Raw genomic sequence first — 21,738 nt, 5'->3', positions numbered from 1 at the left:
TTAAATGCTAGCGTCATTTATTTGTAAAGTGCCATGCTTTATAAAGCACAACAATAATACAGCTTGATACATTTCCAAAGTTATTTTCAGCTTCTGCAAGAAAAATGACAATAGCCAGTGTCCCGGAGTACTTATGATGTAGCAGACATTGTTCCAAATGGTTTTCATGTATCTAATTTAGTGCCAAAAAACAGCTCTTTGAGGATGATAGCCTTCTTGTGTCTTCTTTACAGAGGAGAGACTGAGGCCAGAGGGGTGACACAGCCAGCCTGAGACATCTCACAGCAGGTGAGTGCGGAAACCTGGGTTTGAATCCATGTAGTTTGCTCCAGAGCTCATACGTTTAGCGCCTGGGCTGTACTGCCTCAGTTTCCCAGAAAGGATGGGTTTGTAAAGCGGCTGGAGTCCAGGTGTGGATCGTACTGATCAGCTGACAGCGAAGATTAAGAGCCCTGCCCCATCTGATCAGTCTCCAGGTTCTAGTCATTCTACCTCTTAATTACTCTAAAATCTACCCCTTCACAGTTCCCACGGCCACTGCCTTCAGGCAGCTTTCCTTTCCTGCCCCGGCCGGAGTCGTTTCAATCATCTCGTAATCTGTCTCCTTGCTTGGGCTCACCCCTCTTCCAATGCCTTCTCCATATTGCTACCAAAAGTACTTGTCTAACTCAGGAGAATCCGACTCTAATGCTTAGCACTACTCAATAGCTCCCCGTAACATCTATAGAGAATCTAAACAAATTGGTAGAGTCCAAACCAGCTACGAGACCTGAGAACCTCCACACCCTGTATCTCTCTGTCCGACTCTGCGACCACCCCTCCCACCTCACCCTCTCTGCTCCAGCAACAGCATCAGTCGTGTTATTGTGGGCACCCCGAGTCTCTGTCTCCCTCTCGTGCCTTTGTTCTTTCCTCTGTTTGTGCAGCTCTCTGCAGGTGAAATCTTTACCCCACCAGGATCCACCTCCCTTCTGATGGCAAGAGTATTCCAGCTGTGAGCAGGAACTCATTCTCTGCCTAGGCTGGTTATCAACTCTAGATTTCATACTTTCCGCCTGCTCTGTGAAGACACAGCTGGTCCCTTTAAATATTATTCCTATGTTAAGCTTCGTGGGGAGAGAGCGCTTGACGGGCAACAAAGGAGAAAGGGATTTTGTGTCCTGGTCCTGGAGTGCTCCCTGGACAGGTTCAGCAGCAGGGCTGGATCCTCCAACATCAGGTGGTCCCCAGGGTGATTCTGTACCGGAGTGCCTCCCGTGAGACATAGCTCCATGAGCAGTTTTCCTGGACACCCTAAAGGGCAGATTTCTAGCAAGTTCCGTTGGCTTGCGTGGCAGCTCGGTGACCTCTGTCATCCAGGGAACTAGGAACATCTGGATGTTGGCCCTGCTGTGGGGTGGGCTCTCCCTAGAGTGCTCTATCTCAGTCCTGGGGGGGAGCGGCTGCTGCTTCCATCTGCCATTGCTAGATTCCTTAGAGTTCTCCTTACAGCTGCCTAGACAGTCCCCTGCTACTCTACTCTATTAGAGTTAATAATTCTTTATATTAAGCTTTCCTTGCTCAAGTAGTTTCGCTCGCACTATTGGACAGGATACCTCCCCCCACTATTGGACAGGATGATACCTCCCCCCAACTCTTTTGATGGGGCCCACCTCTTTCCAATCACCCTCAACTGTTGGCCCCCAGCTTCAGGCACGGGCTTGGGACCCCAGCCTGTTCAATCTGGGGTGGGACAATTCCTTCAGGAAGAGGCAAGCCTCATTCAGGTCACGGAGACCCAGTCCTGAGATCTCCGTCTCCCAACCACATCACCCTTCTTCACATTATCCTGAATCACCCAACAATACATTTGGTTGAACTGATCCCACCCTTGGCTGGGGGTGTGTGTGAAAGAGAGAAACAGTGCTGACCAAAATAAGAAATCAGCACATCCCACTCCCCTCTAAATAATTAACTCAGAGATGTATACCTGATTCAGAGGCCAAAAGGACTAACAAGATTGTGAAACTTATTTGAGCTGGCTGTGGAGAGTTTCCTCTTTTTTGCTGTCTTTAGTCTAGAAGCATGTAATCTTGAAAATATTTCACAGCTACCTTGAGACTATGAGAAAAGGGCCTACAGAAAAGAGTGTCCTTGTCACATGTGTCTACCTGGTCCTTGTCACATGTTTCTACCTTGATGCTAATGTCACAAAAAGCACAGGAATATTAAAGTTACCCCAAACAACAGGGCAGCAGCATTAGATTTGGCTCCTGTTAGCCTCGAAGATAATCTGAATTTTCTGAGAAGCTGACTAAAGGACCATATTTTCTCATTTTGCTGTTGACTTTCTAGAGAGCAATCCTGAGATAATTGGGAACATCATTATTCCGGGACTGAGCCTGAGTACAGCAAAAAGCGATTGTTTCCTCTGAAACACACGTCTAGGTGAGTTTGTGTGCAATGTCATCACCAACATGAAGCATTGGACAATATAATCTGATTACATTCATTGAGAGCCTACGGAAAATATCACTCTTCTCCATTACGGATTGAAATGCAGGATTCCTTTCCAAGTGTGAAGTGTCACATCTCCACCTAACACACTGACAATGTCAACTGATTGCGGATACATCAGGTGTCTGTAGGGAGTCACTCACCAGCAACTTCAAGAATACAAGCGATTATAATGTTTTTAATGATGTCTGATGTGCAAATGATTCCTTTAGCTTCTCTCAGGAACGTCAAATTCCCACTTGGGCAATAACTCGGCTTTGAACTATATGTCACTCACTATTCCATCACTATCCTCCTGAATTCAAAATAACTACAGAAGCAGAAACCTTTGGCAGTCATACGAATCGCTAATATAACATGTTCAAAAGAGAGCTCAGCATTAAAGCATATGCAAATACTTGCAAAATAGAGCAAGTAGCTTAATATGAGCAGCTAGAATATCTATATGTTATATGAAAAGATGAACTCCTTAGCAGGCATATAAACAAGTTTACAAACGTAATTTTAAGGTAGCAGGATGCAAAAACCCATACATGGCCAAATCACTCAGTCTCTGCAGAATTCCCAATTCTTTACTCACTTTCAAAAAGTGAATGAGATGGGATTTCCTAGGTGTTGCAGTGGTTAAGAATCCACCTGCCAATGTAGGGGATACAGGTTCGATCCCTGCCCAGGAAGATACCACATGCCGTGGAACAACTAACCCCATTTGCCACAACTATTGAGCCTGCGCTCTAGAGCCCGGGAGCCACAACTATTGAGCCCATGTGCCACAACTACTGAAGCCCACATGCCTAGAGCCATGCTCTGCAACAAGAGAAGCCACAGCAATGAGGAGCCTGTGCACCACGATGAAGAGTAGCCCCCGCTCACAGCAACTAGAGAAAGCCCGTGTGGAGCAATGAAGACCTAACACAGCCAATAAATTAATTAATTAAATTAAAAAGTGAATGAGATTTGCTCAGGATTACTCAATTTGCCAACAATTACCTAGAGGGTGTGGAATGGAAAATGAAGGCGGGCATTTTAGGAGAATAAATTGACTCTCCTTCATCTACTCAGTGAATTATTGACGGAAAAATGTGAAAATACGTTTCTGATAAGAAGGCAATTCCCTCCATGTTCCTGTAAGTTACTCAGAGATGAGAAAAATCAATATCTGGAAAGAATAGCAATAAAGTTTTGGCACATGGCCTAAAAGATAAAAAGTAAAATATTATCTGTTATGCTTAAAGGTAAAATAGCTCTGCAGTGGTTAACACGGCAGGAAGCTACAGGCTCCTTATACTGTATTAATCAATGTTCCGACCCAAAATCAAATCCCTGCTTTATTACTGTTAGAAAGCACCTGCCACTCTTTTTCTCATCTGTGTTCCATCATACATTTGGTAAAGAAACTCATTTTTATTTGGAAGAAGCCTTAATAAAAGTATAGAAGATAATTTCTAACCTGCTCCATCAAAATATGTATATTTCCCTCATCTTGAGTTAAAAGCAGATAAGTAGATGCTGGAAGACAATACTTGTTTATGAGAGGATGTGCTTCTATGGAAAAGAACAAAAATGCTAAGTAGAATTACATACCGTGCTCATTTGCAAAAAATTGTTGACACACTGTCCTTTTTAGGGGCTTGGAGCAAAAGTCCCATCATAGGAAACTCTGACTGACATAAATCCAGGTGTGACACAAGCCACAACGAAATTCAGCGACAGCACCAGAAACTGCAGTTCCCCATGAGCACCACAAGAGGGCACCATTCCACCACTGCTGTTCCCTGCACAGGCTACGCTCTAAGCAGAACAAATGTGTTATTTAGTCTACAATCATTTTTAATTTTACTACTGACAGTCTGACAGGACTACTTAATATTGCTGGCTTGACCTTTCCATATTTTGTGCTAAACCCCCCTTTTTTTTTAAACTTCTCTTAATCTGCTGTGTCGGGGAAGAGGATATAATTGACTCTACATGATGACAGGCTGCAGTGTGATGTTACCAGCTGACAGCACTGGTCAAAACAGCTGGTTAGAGGCTGGATTCCAGGAGCAACTGGTGCCACACATCACACCGCGCGCGGGCCCAGGCTTCACGAGCACCATCCACGTGGGGGCTGCTCAGGGAGAGGATTTGTTTAGCCTGCATCACTCCCCTGAGGGGCTGACATGGCCTTCCACGGCACAGAGTACTGACATGTAAGATGTAAAGGTAATTTCCTTAGGTTCAGTCCTATTCCCCTGGTAAAGAACGACTGTCCATCTGGAGAAAGATCTTTCTTACAATGTTGCCTTTAAAGATTAAGCAGACTTGAAGAGAAAGGGAACGAAAGCTTCTCTCCAGCACACCTGAGAATAACATCACCTGTAACCTAAAAGATGCATGTAACTGAGTGGAGCTACAGGGATAACAGCCAGCACTGCAGCCTGTGAGTGGCTCCGGGGCCTGACAAGGGTGGCATAGCCGCAATTTACCAAGCACTTTGCACCAGACTCTGTGATAAATACTTCTTAGCAATTCCCCCTGTTTAAACCTCCCCACCCTCTGAGGGTGGCACTGCTATTAGCCCCTACTAACAGATGAGATGTCTGAGACCTAATGAAGTTTCCTTTTTTATTATTTTTATATGCATTTTTTTTACTGAAGTAGAGTTGATTTACAGAGCTGGGTTAATGACTGCTGCACAGCAAAGTGATTCAGCTGTGCATATACATAGATTCTTTTCTTAAAATATTCTTTTCCATGATTGTTTATCATGGGATATTGAATATAGTTCTCTGTGCTATACCGTAGGACCTTGTTGTTTATCCACTCTATATATAAAAGCTTACAACTGCTAACCTCAACCTCACCCCATCCCTCCCCCAACCCCTCCCCCTTGGCATCTCCAGTCTGTTCTCTGTGGAGCTGACAAGTGGACACCGAACCAAGATTACACTGAGGCTGTCTTACTCCAGTGGCCAAAAGGTTCATCACAGTGTTACAACTGCCCCTCAACATCCTCTGAAGTAGGTCATCTCTCCTCACCTTGCCCTCCTCATCCAAACTGAAGGAGTCTTCCCTGGCTTCTGAGGCCTGTTCTTTGAGAAAAGTCTGAGAGCACATTCCCGACAGGGTTTGCGTTGTGTCTCTTGGATCCGCAGGGACCTGCACTGAAACCATGAACAGCTACATCTGCTTTGAGGCTCGTGACCATGCAACTCAGGATGGGGGATGCTGGAATTGAAGGCCTTTCATAGTATTGCAGAGTGTATACAAAACTTGAAAATCTTGGCTCCCTTACGGGGGCCAGCTCAGGTAAGACCCTGCCAAGGTTTTTTGACAGAGAACACTTGTGATTTTGGAAACTTCTTCATGAACCCCCCACACTGAACACATCTGAGATGGAAGGTGAGTTAAGAGCAGGTTGCCATTATTTATTTCCTGTTTCATTTCACAGAAAAAGAAAATAAGGCCTTGAGGGAAAGTGATGAGCCTGGAATGGCCAGACCTACAGGAACTAAGCCAGCAATAGACTGGTTTCCCAAAAAGTCCATGTTTTACATCCCATCATCTGAGGACCCTGAGATCAGTCCAGGGTTGGTGCCAATCATCCGGGAATGAAAGCCACTGAGGGTGTGAAACACAGACCCCCTAGGTAGAAGCCTCAGCAACTGAGTTACATCAAAGGATGGGTAGATACCAGCCAGCACTAGGAAAACAGAGAAAGGCCCAGCTATCAAGAGCTGGGTGGGCGGCCTTGGCACCTGACCAGGGCAGGGCTCTACTTCTGTTAGGAAACAGAGGACTTAAAAGGAACCAAGGCATCCGGACAAGCAAGACATATATAATGGAGGTTCTAGGGGTTGGTGGGGCATGTGCGTCCAGAGACCCAATCCAGGCATGTTAGATGCCAGGCTTGATGTAACAAAGACTGATTCTAGCCATCAGTGCTGTGGATGAGACTTCTTTTTATTGCCAGACTAAGGGAGGTTCAAAGTACATAATTCTACAAAAGGACCATGCTGGAGCGGTTAACAAAACATAATGCAACAGGGAATCCACACTGAGGTGGGCGGGTGGCTGGCTACGCAGAAGAGCTGGCCTGGCCTGCACTACCACGGGGACCAGCACTGCTCTGAATCTCAAGTCCAAGGCCAAGGCAGGCGCACCACACACAGCCTGAAAGGTGCACTGCTTTGTACCCCAGGAAGTGAGGAGGAGACCCATTTGCGTGAGGAACAGTGAGGAAACATCTCCAGTCCAGTTCGACGCTGTACCATCCCTGATGGGTACTGCCACCCACATACAGCACATTTTGGTAAGTTCTACATACGTACAATTTTCAGATGAGATAAAAGCCTCATGACGTCTGCCATGTCCGCCAGGATGAGCAGGCGCGTCACAGCCGAGAGCAGCGCCCGGGCCGCCCGCACCATGGTGCCGCGCTTCACCGACGAGCACGGGTCATCAGCGAACTCTGAAGAGGCGATGCGCATCGTCTCACCTGGAAGACAGACACGGAGACACACGTGGGTAACCTGCAAGCTCGGAGACTGGCAATCACCAAGATGTGTGGACGGGCGGTTATAGCTCTCTCTTACTGCAGAACCACCATGACCAGGTGGTACCAGCTCCCTCAATACAGCAGGAACTTGCAAGTCACAGGCGTCAGTGCACCCAGACAGGTGGTGTAGACAAAACCCAATTGTGAAATTATGCATTTAGCATCAATAAGGAAAACATTGAATTCAGTTTGTCTGAGAGCTGAGATGGATTTGCCTGACTCCAGTCATTCTCACCCTGCATGTCCCTTGGAACCAGTGGTATTTATGGGTAGTTGGTTTCTGAAAGTTGAAGAACAAAGTGAACTGCTCCAGAGAGGAATGAAACTTAAGACCTTGGCCTCATGAACTCTGTACTCTAAACTGAGCTAATTAAACAACAGCAGCCTATAGAGATACCCCAAATCTGTTCTTTTAATATTCTGCTAGGAAGCTATGCTCTAATACAGAGAACATTTATGAGACAGGTGAACCGATTCAACAAATACATATTAAATACACACTCGTGTAGATTCTCTACCAGGCTCTGGAATTGCAAAGATGAAGGCGAATGCTCTGGCCCCAAGGAGTTTGGAATCCAATGAAGACACATGCTATAAACACACACGTATAATACAGTGCCATCGTGGACATATGATTAAGGATGAAGGCAAAGAAAAGGAGGAAGTAATTTACTCACTTAGTGTGAGGCTGGGGGGGAAGCTGTCAACACTGATGCCCTTTGAAAAACTATGATGTGCTCACCTGGAAGACAAAGGTGGGACAGGCCCCCAAGGCGGCAGGAACACCATGAGGCTCCAAAACTCAGAGCAGGGCACTGAGGACATGGAAGTGCAATCCCCTGGGGGGTCACAGGGAGTGAGGGGTGTGGGGAAGAGAGGTGCCAGCTCCTGGAACACTGTGGAAGAGATGTGGACTGTGTCCTCAGTAGGGAGGGAAATAACTTAATAGATTGTTGTTTTGGCCACATTACATCAAATAAACCGGAGGGGGAAAGGCTAGTGCAGAGAAAATAGACAAACACCGTAATAATCTGAGGCAGCAGCAATGAGGACGTGGACCAGGGAAACAGAAATGGGATACAGAGAGGAAGGGAGTATTAATGAGATCTGCATGAGAGAAACAGCGGACTTGGGGACTGATTAGGTGTGGAAACCAGAGAGGAGGTGGAGGTGGTGTTGAATACAGACCCAACACAATGGACACGTACATATTTGCACAAAAGGATCCCAGGAGTGGGAAACAAAGGGAGATCATTAACTACATGAGAACAGCCCCATGTCAAGGGGGTGGATATCCACCCAGGTACACAGAATGAGGAACTAGAAACTAGCAAAAAGCATAGTGAGTGAAGCTTCACGCAGCAGATCATACACAAGGGTACAAATGTTTCGATAAACCAGAAGAGTAGAGTTCATATGACCAATTAAATACTTTAGGGTGACACAATTCATTCAATATTTTATTTATAAAATAATTACATCTATTCATCAAAACTGAGTTCATTTAAATAAAGTCAATTATATCACTGAAAGTCCATGTGTCCTATAATTTATCCTATGATACAAGGGAAAATGAAAAACACTTCTCATCATTTTACAGGCAAATCAAAATATAATGTAATTCCCTCAATGTTGTAGTTATTTAAACCCTCACAGTGATCCTTTTTTGTACTTAAGAAATGTGGATGTGCAAGGAAATATATTGTGCTGTTGGGTTTTTAAAAGAAGCTACCATCTATTACATAGCCAACCGGCTTAGCCTTTATGCCTAGGCACAAACAAATGGCTTAATATATAACAACAGCATGGGAGAAGATTAAATATTCATTATCGTATAGGTGAGTTTCCAAGATGTATGGCTCTAGAGGCCTAAATAAAGTTTAAGGTAGAGGCTGGCAATTAGGACATACATATTCAACCCAAGTGTTCCACCCTTGCCACAGGTTTGCATAAATCTGCTCTCTACCCATCCCCTGCCATCCAGAAAAAGACTCAGTAGCAGATATCTGTGTGGTGGGGAGGTGGCTACCTCATTCTCACTCTGTAGAGCTCAACTAGGAAGAACATTATATACCAACGTGAATCTAATGAAATATCGAGAGGGTCACCCTAGGTAAAGAATGCACACATTTGTATATGGTATTAATGGGTAAGTCAGCTGCTGTTGGAAGGGGAAGATTTATTCTGCAGGTGAACCTAGGGAGCTACCTGGTTGATGCCAAATTCTTCACATAAAATTGGTATGAGTCAACTAGCAAACCAAATCCAACAACACATTAAAAGGATCATATGCCATGATCAAGTGGGATTTATCCCAGGTATGCAGGGATTTTTCAATATCTGCAAATCAGTCAATGTGATACACCATATCAGCAAACTGAGTAATTAAAGCTATATGATCATCTCAGTAGACACAGAAAAAGCTTTTGATAAAATTCAAAACCCATTTATGATAAATACTCTCCAGAAAGTAGGCATAGAGGGAAACTACCTCAACATAATAAAGGCCATATATGACAAACCCACAGCAAACAATGGTGGAAAACTAAAAGCATTTCCTCTAAGGTCAAGGAGCAAGACAAGGATGTCCATTCTTGCCACTATTATTCAACATAGTTTTGGAGGTCCTAGCCACGGCAATCAAAGTAGAAAAAGAAATAGAAGGAATCCAAATTGGATAAAAAGAAGTAAGACTGTCACTGTTTGCAGATGACATGATATTATACATAGAAAACCCTAAAGTTGCTATCAGAAAACTACTAGAGCTCATCAATGAATTTGGTAAAGTTGCAGGGTACAAAATTAATACACAGAACTCTCCTGCATTCCTATACACTAACAACAAGAGATCAGAAAGAGAAATCAAGGACACAATCCCATTTACCACTGCAACAACAACAGCAACAAAACCTAGGAATAAACCTACCAAAGGAGGCAAAATACCTGTACTCAGAAAACTATAAGATATTGACGAAAGAAATCAAAGACAACACAAACAGATGGAGAGATATACTGTATTCCTGGATGAGAAGAATCAATATTGTGAAAATGACTATACTACCCAAAGCAATCTACAGATTCAATTTGCAATCCCTATCAAATTATCAATAGCATTTTTCACAGAATTAAAACAAAAAATTTACAATTTATATGGAAACACAAAAGACAACAAATAGCCAAAGTAATCTTGAGAAAGAAAAACAGAATTGGACAAATCAGGCCCCCTGATTTCAGACTATACTACAAAGCTACAGTGATCAAAACAATATGGTACTTGAACAAAGAAAAAGAAATATAGATCAATGGAACAGAATAGAAAGTCCAGGGAGATAAACACACACTTATGGTCACCTAATCTATGATAAAGGAGGCATGAACATACAATGCAGAAAAGACAGTCTCTTCAATTAGTGGTGCTGGGAAAACTAGACAACTACATGTAAAAGAATGAAATTGGAATATTCCCTAACACCATGCACAAAAATAAATTCAAAATGGATTAAAGACCTAAATGTAAGGTTAGACACTATAAAACACTTAGAGGAAAACACAGACAGAACACTCTATGACATAAATCACAGCAAGATCTTTTTTGATCCACCTCCTGGAGTAATGAAAACAAAACCAAAAATAAACAAATGGGACCTAATTAAACTCAAAAGCTTTTGCACAGCAAAGGAAACCACAAACAAAATGAAAAGACAACCCTCAGAATGGAAGAAAACATTTGCAAATAAATCAGTGGACAAAGGATTAATCTCCTAAAGATACAAACAGTTCATGCAGCTTAATATCAAAAAACAAACAACCCAATCCAAAAATGGTTGGAAGACCTAAATAGGCATTTCTCCAAAGAAGACATACAGATGGCCAAGAGGCGCATGAAAAGATGCTCAATATCACTCATTATTAGAGAAATGCAAATCAAAACTGTAATGAAGTGTCATCTCACACTGGTCATAATGGTCATCATCAAAAAATCTACAAACAATACATGCTCAAGAGGGTGGGGAGAACTCTTTTGCGATGTTGGTGAGGATGTAAATTAGTACAGCCATTATGGAGAATAGTATGGATTTCCCTTAAAAATCTAAAAATAGAGCTACCATATGACCCAGCAATCCCACTCCTAGGCATATACCCAGAGAAAACCATAAGTCGAAAAGATGCTTGCACCTCAATATTCATTGCAGCACAATTTACAAAAGCCAGGATATGGAAGCAACCTAAATGTCCATCGACAGAAAAACGGATAAAGATGTGGTATATATACACAATAGAATATGATTCAGCCATAAAAAAGAACAAAATAATGCAACTTACAGCAACATGGATGGACCTTACAGAGATTGTCATACTGAGTGAAGTAAGAGAAAGACAAATATTATATGATATTGCTTAGATGTGGAATCCAAAAAATGGGTACAAATGAACTTATCTACAAAACAGAAACAGAGTTACAGATGTAGAAAACAAACTTTTGGTTACTGGGGGTAAGTGGGGGAGTGATAAATGGGAAGATTGGGATTAACATCTACAAACACAATATATAAAATAGATAACTAATAAGGACCTACTGTACAGCACAGGGAACTCAATACTCTATAATGGCCTATATGGGAAAAGAGTCTAAAAAGAGTGGATATATGTATATGTAAAACTGATTCACTTTGCTGTATAGCAGAAACTAACACAACACTGTGAATCAACTAAACTCCAATAAAAATTTAAGAAAAAATAGGTATGAGTCATAGCTTGGGTAAGAGTAGACCATTCAGGCAGGGCTCTTCTCAGAAAAAAGAGCCCTCAGAGGAGGGTCCAGTCACACCCCCTTCCAGCTTGTGGAGAAACCATGCCTAAGCAAACTGATTTTTTTTTTTTGGTCTTTATTGGAATATAATAGCTTCCCACTGTTGTGCCAGTTTCCACTGTACAACAAAGCAAATCAGCTGTATTTATACATATATCCCCATATCCCCCCCCCCCTCTTTAGCCTCCCTCCCGAGCATCCTACCTTCCCTAGCCCACTCCTCTAGGTCATCCGCAATCATCAGGTTGATCTCCCTGTGTTAGGCAGTTGCTTTCCACTAGCTATTTTACATTTGGGAGTGTATAATATGTCAATACTACCCTTTCACTTTGTCCCAGCTTCTCCTTCCCCACCTCCCCATGTCCTCAAGTCTGTCCTCTTCATCTTCATCTTTATTATTCCTCTGCCACTGAGTTCATCAATACCATTTTTTTTTTTAGATTCCATATATATGTGTTACCATACGCATTTGTTTTTCTTTTTGACTGATTTTCAAGCCCAGGTTGTCACACAGAGGGTCAGTATAAAGGCACTTCCTCCAGATGCTGACCACCTGGTCACCAATACTGCTTCACAGCCAGGGGATAACACACAGCGGTATGGAGCTCGTGGGTGGAGCTAATCAACGTGGCGGCCGCACCAGGCACTTCTGGAAGGAGCTCGGGAGATGTCCGCGAGGAAGAGAATGAGAGCCAGAATCAGACGTAGAGACAGAAACAGAGAGAGATCCTCCTTAGTAAATGTGATTCAGCAAATGGAAATGTCATGCTAAATTCTGAGATTATTCTCAAATAAAGACAATTTAATCCAATTTTTCTCTTTTTAATATTTATTTATGTATTTATTTACTGCCTGCATTGGGTCTTCATTGCTGTGCACGGGATTTCCTCTAGTTGTGGTGAGCAGGGGCTACTCTTCCTTGTGGTGCGTGGGCTACTCATTGCAGTGGGTTCTCTTGTTGCGGAGCATGAGCTCTAGGCTCATGGGCTTCAGCAGTTGCAGCATGAGGGCTCAGTAGTTGTGACTCGAGGGCTCTAGAGCAGAGGCTCAGTAGTTCTGGTGCACGGGCTTAGTTGTTCCATGGCATGTGGGATCTTCCCGGACCAGGGCTCAAACCCATGTCTCCTGCATTGGCAGGAGGATTCTTAATGACTGCTCCACCAGGGAAGCCCAAAGACAATTTGATCCAATTTAAGTTAAAACTAAAAACTCATTTTAAGCAGGTACAAATGATTCATGTTGTTAAAGTTTTCAAAGTAAAGGCAATCTGAAGTTGGCTATAACTTTAATGTGTTTCACATCCTTGTAGTTTTAGGATTTCAAAAAGAAAAGGGAAATCTGTATTACAAACTGGTAAGTGAATTTATCAGAATAAAATTAGGTATTCCCCCAGGGAACTGCTGTTTCTATGAGACTAAAATATTTAGCTAAGAAATAGCAGGCATGTGTAGGAGCAAGAAGGGAGCAGTAAAGAGGGACAACAGAGCTGCCTGTTTCTTTTATATACACTCTTCTATTTAAGCTCATTAACTTGATTACTGACCTAAGCTCAGAGCAGGGTTTTTATGATAAAGGCCTGTGATCCTCTCAAGCCACTACCACCTGCTGGAAAGAAGAAAAAATAACATCTCCAAATAAGTGACTTAGGGGAAATAGTAATAATTAATGTGTATTCAGTGCTTCTGTATAAAGCTTTATTTTGTAAGTATTGTTCTAAAAGTTTTACATATATTAACCCATGGATTAAAAGAGAATACATCTTTAAAGCAACAAAGACCAAGGATCACATCCTGACTCCTCCCCAACCATTACTAAATATGTGAGATCGGCAATTATTCAACTTTTGCATTTTAGGCCCCTCAACTGTAAAATAGGGATGACAGCAGTAATAGCTACCTCCTAGACTGTCATTAGAGTTGAAGATGAAAGCAACTCCATTCAAAGCACCCAGTACAAGGCCTTACCAGTAAAGGGGGCTTCCGCATCATTACCATTAATTCCACAGCTACCACCATCGCTGTGATCCTCTCCAATACAACAAGAATAGTTGGTGAACTCCTGGGTAAAGGTTTGTAAGTACATTTTGCGGCTGATTTCACTGCTTGTGTATACACTAATTTAGAAGCAAGAAAACACCTGCCTGATAAAAACATATTGCTTTAAGGCAGAATATAACACCCTCCACACACACACACACACACACACACACACACACACACACACACACAAATGGCTTTGGTGCTTGGTTTTCAAATTGGTGCTTGTTTTGGTTCCTATGCTACCCTGGAGGAATTGGGACCTTTGCAAAGACCTGTTAAATGTAACAAGAGACCCCCTTCCATAAAATGGTGATTACTGTCTTTCTCAAATGCAGTAGAAGACCACACACTTGGAAACAGTAAACAGCGGTGTGCTCAGCTTCAAAGAAACATGGAGTGCAGAGGATCAATACTGAACCCAATAGTACTTAATATTCTTATAAAAAGAAAAAGAAATTGATAAACATGATAAATTTAAATTTCATGGTGCAGTGAAAGTGTTTCTGAAATAATTGTACTATATCAAACATATAATTAAACAAAATCTACTGTAAGCACCCAACAAATTATCTTTTTTTATAAATCCAAAATTTCAATAACCCTGCATATGTGAGGCAAGTCTCTCTACAACAAAGCATACTGTTGACTTCTTTATATTCTTAAGTCAATAAATGTTTCTATTGATCAGTGTCTTTATTCTCCTACAACCAAGGCTACAAATCAAAACCGACCAAAATGTCAGTAGACTGATATATAATCCTTCGTAGTTGAAATGTGATTTCAAAGAATCTTTTAATGTGATGGGGAAGGAAAAACAACGCCATAACCGGCATCCTGACTGAACAGCAGAGATAATACAATCATCAAAAATGCTACCATCTAATTCAGAATGAAAGAGGCAGGCTCACCATCTCAACATGCAAATAAAGGGGACACTGGGTTTCTCTTGTTCACAAAGATACTGTGATTAAGAAAACAAAAAAAGGCAGAATAGGAAGGTAGTGGTGGGGTGCGGATTTAACGTCCGAATTCCCGAATTTAGAATATATCAGAGGACGTCATGCAGCCTAAATCTTAGCAGATGCAAAATGCAGGTGTGATCTCTAAGACAGGAGCCCTCTGCCTCCCTAGGAAACCATTTCAATTTGTGAGACCTCTAATTGTTAAAATTTTTTCTTCAATTATTTTGGTCTTCACTATGTTCTTCTGAACCACACAAAGAAATCGAGTCCCCTTCTCAACTCGATAAAGCTTGAGAGAATTTTTTTAAATGTCCTTGATGGAGAAGGGAAATGTCAAAACAAACACACACCAGCCATTGCCAGAGAACTAATGCTGCTTCCAGATTATGAAAATGACAACCTGCATGAAGAAATGAACAAGCAGCTCCCCCTAGTTTTCCAAATACTAAATGCCTACTAACTAGTCATTCAAGTTGGGATGATTAGTGTGCTTTTACACAAACTTCTTAATTTATTTTTTAATTTTTTTAAATTTTATTTTTTATTCTTTTTTTTAGCTCTTTACTGGAGTATAATTGCTTTACACTGTTGTGCCAGTTTCCACTGTACAACAAAGCAAATCAGCTGTATTTACACATATATCCCTATATCCCCTCCCTCCTGCAACTCCTTTCCACCCTCCCTATCCCACCTCTAAGTTATCACCCATTCTCGAGTTGATCTCCCTGTGTTATGCAGCAGCGTCCCACTAGCTATTTTACATTTGGTAGTGTGTATATATATTAATGCTACGCTCTCACTTCATCCCAGCTTCCCCTTCACAACTCACCCCCCCACCATGTCCTCAAGTCTGTTCTCTACATCTGCATCTTTATTGTTGCCCTGCTACTGGGTTCATCAGTACCATTTTTTTTAGATTCCATACATATGCATTAGCATACAGTATTTGTTTTTCTCCTTCTGGTTTACTTCATTCTGTATGACAGACTCTAGGTCCATCCACTTCACTACAAATAACTCAATTTCATTCCTTTTTATGGCTGAGTAATATGCCATTGTATATATGTGCCACATCTTCATTATCCATTCATCTGTTGATGGGCATTTAGGTTCCTTAAAAAACTAAAAATAGAACTACCATATGACCCAGCAATCCCACTACTAGGCATACACCCTGAGAAAACCATAATCCATAAAGATACATGTACCACAATGTTCACTGCAGCACTATATACAATAGCCAGGACATAGAAGCAACCTACATAAACTTTTAAGCAAATTAATAGTGTAAACATAAAAGGTGTTGCCAATTAGCTTTGGAGTGAACAAATCTGGTTTCTGGCATGTTGTGAAAACAACTGATAAGATAGATAACAATTGATAACAAGTCACTCTGATCTATTTCAGGATCTAAATGACTGCCTATATTTGAAAGATACTGAATGCGAGCTCATTGGTGGAATCCAACTCAATTTCAGAGGAGAAAAGACAAGTATCAAGAACCTTACATGGCTCATTCAAGGTCACACAGCCAACTTAATGGCAGAGTTCAGATCAGAAGAGGGTCTCTTGAGTTTAAATTTGCTACAATTTACCACTGTCGTATATTTCTTTGGAAACCTGTTTTTGTACAGTTTCACAAATTCACAACTGACTGCCCCCAAGTTAGTCCATATAACTTAAGCTTTTTTATAGCAATTTAAATGTTTTGATACTATGCTTAGGTGCAAATATATTTTAAGTTTCTGTGAAATCTCATAACTGTCATTAGTACAGCTAAATAATACTTGCATCATTGATTTCAATCAGCTTAGATAGAAATACAAAGCAAAGCCAGTAGGGAGAATAAAAAAAGCACATTATATAATCTGCATCTTAGAGGCTGCAGATGAATAAATTATGCTTGAAACTGTTACACTATAAAATAACAAATCAACTTAACTTTTTCTAAAGGAGTCTTTGGTGAAACAAAGTACAGAAACAATTCTCATAATGAGAAAAGTTGATTAAGGATAGAAAATTCTATCACACATTTCAAAAATAGAAACAAAACAAAACAAAAAATGTTCCAAGTAATTGGTAACGTGAACATGGGAAATGATGCTATAAAATTACAGCTTGTTATATTTTAAAACACTACATAGAGAAAACTGATTAACTTCACCAGTTTGAGGGTGAAAAAAAACAGAATGACCAGATTCTAGGATTTAAATGGCTCAGTCTATGCTTTATTTTCCAAACTACCATTGATTTTCCAGTCATCAGGGAGAAATAGCAGTTTCTTAAATGTGAGTGTAGCCACGGGTCTTCTTTACCGAACTGACGAGACTTCCATGTCACCCAGCATCATCTGGCTCCTATATTAAGAGAGCTCACAGAAGGACCACATCTAAATCAACGTTGGGATAGCAATTGTAATAAAACACAGCTAACAAAAATATATTTGTTCAGTGGGAGGATCTGGCAGTAGGTAATGAACAAAATTGATTTAAGATAATTCAAAACCCTAAATTCAAAAAGACGAACTGCCGAAATGTGCTAATCAAAGCTTTCTTCACTTCTGTGATCAATAAATAGCTTGTCATGAAGGTCATGTTGGATCTCAGACAGCCTTCTCTCCTTCCAACTCAAATGGACATTTTGAAAGTAAGTGAAATACAGTTATAACAAACATCAACCTTGAGAGGGAAAAATATCCCAATAGGGTGATCTGCAGTCTCACGAGTGAGGGAAATTTGGAGGGTTAGGGAGTAACAGTCCTGTCTACAGCACCTAAGTTTGTAGGGTTGATTGTATGATCATATCTATAAATGTGTGCAAAGTGTATAAAGAGTTGTATATCATTTCATTCATGCTTTTATTCATTCAGTAAGCATTTATTAAGCACCTGCTATGTGGTAGATACTTGCTAGATTCTGGATATTCAAGATGAAGTCATGATTCCTGCCCTCTATGTGCCAGCATCCTGATCTTTCTGAAAGACTCACTAACAAGGATCATCTGTAGAACATCTGTAGAGAAACACCCAACTGATCAGGCATTTGGAAATTCAAGAAAGAAGAAGCTGCATTTTAGGAAGCTGGGACTCATGAGAGGATGCTTCGTCAGCTATAATAATAAGGAAGAGTGGCCAAAAGTGTGTGTGTGTATGTGTATCTATACCTATATCTAGAGAGGAAGATTAAGGTTTTCATTGTTTATCCCTGCAATGTATAGCTTTTGTCCATGACTCTCAGAAATAGCAAAGACTAGTCACACACTGCTGACCCCTCTTCTACAATTCCCTGCTAGATTTCTAAAAAACAAGCATTGTGGATGAGAATCTCCCAGCCAAATATACTCTTCATCATTAAATAGTTCCTCAGCCCCATACTGAGCAGGTCTGGGTTGGCAGTGAGATTTCAGGGCTGCTCTAACCTCTTAACATCAAGCCCTAAATAAAAAGGGGACTTGAGAGGTCTAGGACCCCTTTCCTGTGGACTAATTCAGTTTTTGACTAAGCTTTCCAAAGGAAAGAGACCCCATCTGATCACACTAGATTCATGAAATTGAAGAAGTATAGAAAGAGAGATGAAAGAATGAAGACTACAGGAAGTCAATGAATTTTAACCTTTTCTCTCCTTTGACTGGAAACGTGATCTACTACCACAGTCAAAATAACATAGGGTATCCAATGCATCAGGAAACATAAGATGAAATTATTTTTTTAATTTGCTAGTTAAAATTTCAAATAACATTCTCAATAATTTTCTTAAACCTCCAGAACATTGTTTCTTTTTTAAAAAAATATTTATTTATTTATTCATTTATTTATTGGCTGAGTTGGGTCTCTGTTGCTATGCATGGGCTTTCTCTAGTTGCAGAGAGTGGGGGCTACTCTTTGTTGTGGTGCGGGCTTCTCATTACAGTGGCTTCTCTTGTTGTGCAGCATGGGCTCTAGGCACGAGGACTTCAGTAGTTGTGGCATGTGGGCTCAATAATTGTGGCTTGTGGGCTCAGTAATTGTGGCACACAGGCTTACTTGTTCTGCGGCATGTGGGATCTTCCTGGACCAGGGCTCAAACCCGTGTCCTCTGCATTGGCAGGCGGATTCCTAACCACTGCTCCACCAGGGAAATCCCCAGAACACTGTTTCTTATAAAGTACATAAAAATTTAAAGCAAGGACCCAGTTGTTATACTGACAAGAAGTCAAATAAATATACTCTTTTGCTCTGCATTCCCAGACTTTGTAGATGCTCTTTTGGTGTACTAACAGTTGGACCCATTCTCAAATTCACTTGCCAGTCCCAGGGTCTTTCTTCCTTTGCAAGCTGTTCTCAAGCAAAGGGAGCCCCATCCTGCGCTCCTTAATGGTTATTTCCTGCTACGTTAGTGGAAAAAGAGTGATAAATGACTTGAAAATTACACTGTCTGCACATGCCAGTGAACATTGATGCCCAGTTCCTCGATAAACACATTTCTCACTACAAATTAATAAACTCACATTGGGATAATTTAACCTCCCATGTAGGTTTGCCCAGAGGGAGAGAATACTCTGGTCATGCTGACATTAGTATTTCATTCTGTATGACAGCATAATAAGGATTAATACACTAACATGGAATTTTAAAGCAAATAGACATGGTTGTTTAATTCTCACATCACTTGCATACTATGAAGATGGAAGGATGGGCCAGCAATTGCCCAGGGACAGCGCTGGGAGGTGTCTGATTTGTGGTAAGTATAGGAATTGGTTTTGAATAACGAAGGGGTATTCACTTTCAATTCCTGTTCTGAAGAGCAAGTAGCTTTTCCCACCACAAAGAGCGTGCAGAAAAAGTTGGGGAAGAAAATGCAAACATCAAGGAGCCTGTAGATATGGAGACCTTATTTTAGAGACTGAGAACAGAAGAGTGACTGAGCAAACCTGGGCTTAACCAGCAAAATTCCAAGCTACCGCCAGATGGTATTCAGGGCCGTGAAGTAAGAAGCAGGCATCCAACACTGTCACATTGGACAGATGACAATGGCAGCCAAGGCTGATTCAGTCCAAGCCCAGAGAGAGGTCACCATCTAGTCACACTAGTTCAAGGCCGTTATTTGGGTGGAAAAAAAGCCCTTATGAATTCACCATGCATCCTTTACAAGAAGCCCTATATAAAACAAAAGGTAATCAACGATATTTAATCCTCACAACAGAGTGTGGGTTCGGTGATTTTTAAAAGACCCGTTTGTTATTGTCACACAGTTCCAAGCTAAAGCACCTTTTCAGGTATGACTGCATGAGGACGTATACATATAAACACCCACCAAGTGTGCCCTATTGAAATACTCCAGTCAAGGCTTTGTTACAGAGAGCTGGCAAAACCAGAAAATGCAAACAACCATCTATAAAATTTAGCCTCAAGGCTGCTTCTGCTTCATGTGCTACACATTATAATTACACTTGAGAATCCCCAATCCTAATATTTTCAATGATCAACAAATGTAGCCAGAGATCATGTCCAAAAACAGAAGTGTCGGAAAAATCTATTTTGCCCAACTTTGTGTGGGTCTCTTCAAAGTTAATTAATGTTGCCTCCTCACTTTTTGTTACTTTAATTCATCTCCCTCTTCTCCAGAAACTAAGGACCCATGATTGAATCATCTCAATAACTCTTTCCAATTTTGTATACTATGATGCAAAAAGTAATAATAGCTATCTGTAAAATACTATCCACTTCACATTTATGATCTCACAATGAGGTGAACAACATGGCCTTCATTTCAAAGATTAAAAACTGATGGCTTAGTTTAGCAAGGTTTCTTCATTTGTCCAAGGTCACCTTAACGCTAGGAATTGAATCTAAGGCTAATGGACTTAAAAGTCTGTGATCTTAGTAACCTTGAAGCTCTAAGTCAAGGGTCTATTGATTAACAGAAACCTAAAACACAGTCTGATGATGATGCTGATGATAAATAATGAAATTAATAATCACAGCTAATCCAGACGCAGCGCTTATTTAGTGTTACATGCTGTTCTAAGCACTGCATTCACCCATTTAACCTTCATTAAAAATCCTACAAGGTGGGTACTATTCCCATTTTACAGATGAGGAAACTGAATTACGTAAAAATTATTTTGCCAAAGCCAAAAAACTTTGGATAACGGAAGAAGGCTTTTAACCTAGAAAGTCTGGCTACAGTGTTTAGGATTTAACCACTTTGAAGATAATGCCCACGGGGTATATGTCAAGCAAATCAATAAAAACCAGTAACAAAAATATGTTCTAACACCAATCATAATCAGGGGTAAACTACTGTGTGGCAATATTTTTGAAACTGATCTTTTAAATAAAATCCAGACACTGAAGTGATGTCCTCATGCACTATAATTTATATAAAATAGGAACTGCAATGAAAGAAGAAAGTCCTTGTCTCTCACTGTAAAATAAGACATCTGATATGCTTGTCTTGATTCATAGATGTCCAACTAACAATGCTATTGTGTTGTGATCAGACTCAACTCCTTTCTTCCTAGAGATAACTTTAGCACCTTCCTTAACTTGAAAATAGAACTGTCCAAGAGTAGGCAAAAACATCACAGTTTTCTCTTAGACTATAGAGTGTAACACTTTGCACAGTGATGCCCAGTCAACATTTCTGCATGAAGACTAGAGACATATTTAAAGGGCTGCTAAAAAAAAAATTTTTTTTAAATTTTAAAAAAAGGGCTGCTCACTGTACATGCAAAGATCACATATTGTTTTCTTCAAACGCAACCCACTTTAGAGTAGAATGAGAAAGCAGTGATCATCTATGAAAATTAGCCTGCTTTCCACCTATTATGTATATGTATGCCAAATAATTATAAACTAAAAGAAGGAGCAAAAAAGAACTAATTATTTATCACACCGCAGAGTTCGCTAAT

General features: G+C 40.9%; 1 protein-coding gene across 2 annotated transcripts in view; it reads right to left on the bottom strand.

Moving 5' to 3' along the window:
- The window catches only part of CTNNA2 (catenin alpha 2), a 1,170,309-nt gene that overhangs the window by 777,925 nt on the left and 370,646 nt on the right, over positions 1 to 21,738 (bottom strand). For both annotated transcript variants that reach the window (XM_057742313.1, XM_057742314.1), the window contains exon 4: positions 6,810 to 6,976. In XM_057742313.1, the coding sequence (XP_057598296.1) occupies positions 6,810 to 6,976 (167 nt within the window). The remainder of the gene's footprint in view (positions 1 to 6,809; positions 6,977 to 21,738) is intronic.

Source organism: Hippopotamus amphibius, chromosome 7, assembly GCF_030028045.1.
Source record: "Hippopotamus amphibius kiboko isolate mHipAmp2 chromosome 7, mHipAmp2.hap2, whole genome shotgun sequence".
Lineage (NCBI taxonomy): Eukaryota > Metazoa > Chordata > Mammalia > Artiodactyla > Hippopotamidae > Hippopotamus > Hippopotamus amphibius.
The sequence above is the reverse complement of the archived record's forward strand: the minus strand, read 5'-3'. Positions and strand labels throughout refer to the sequence as shown.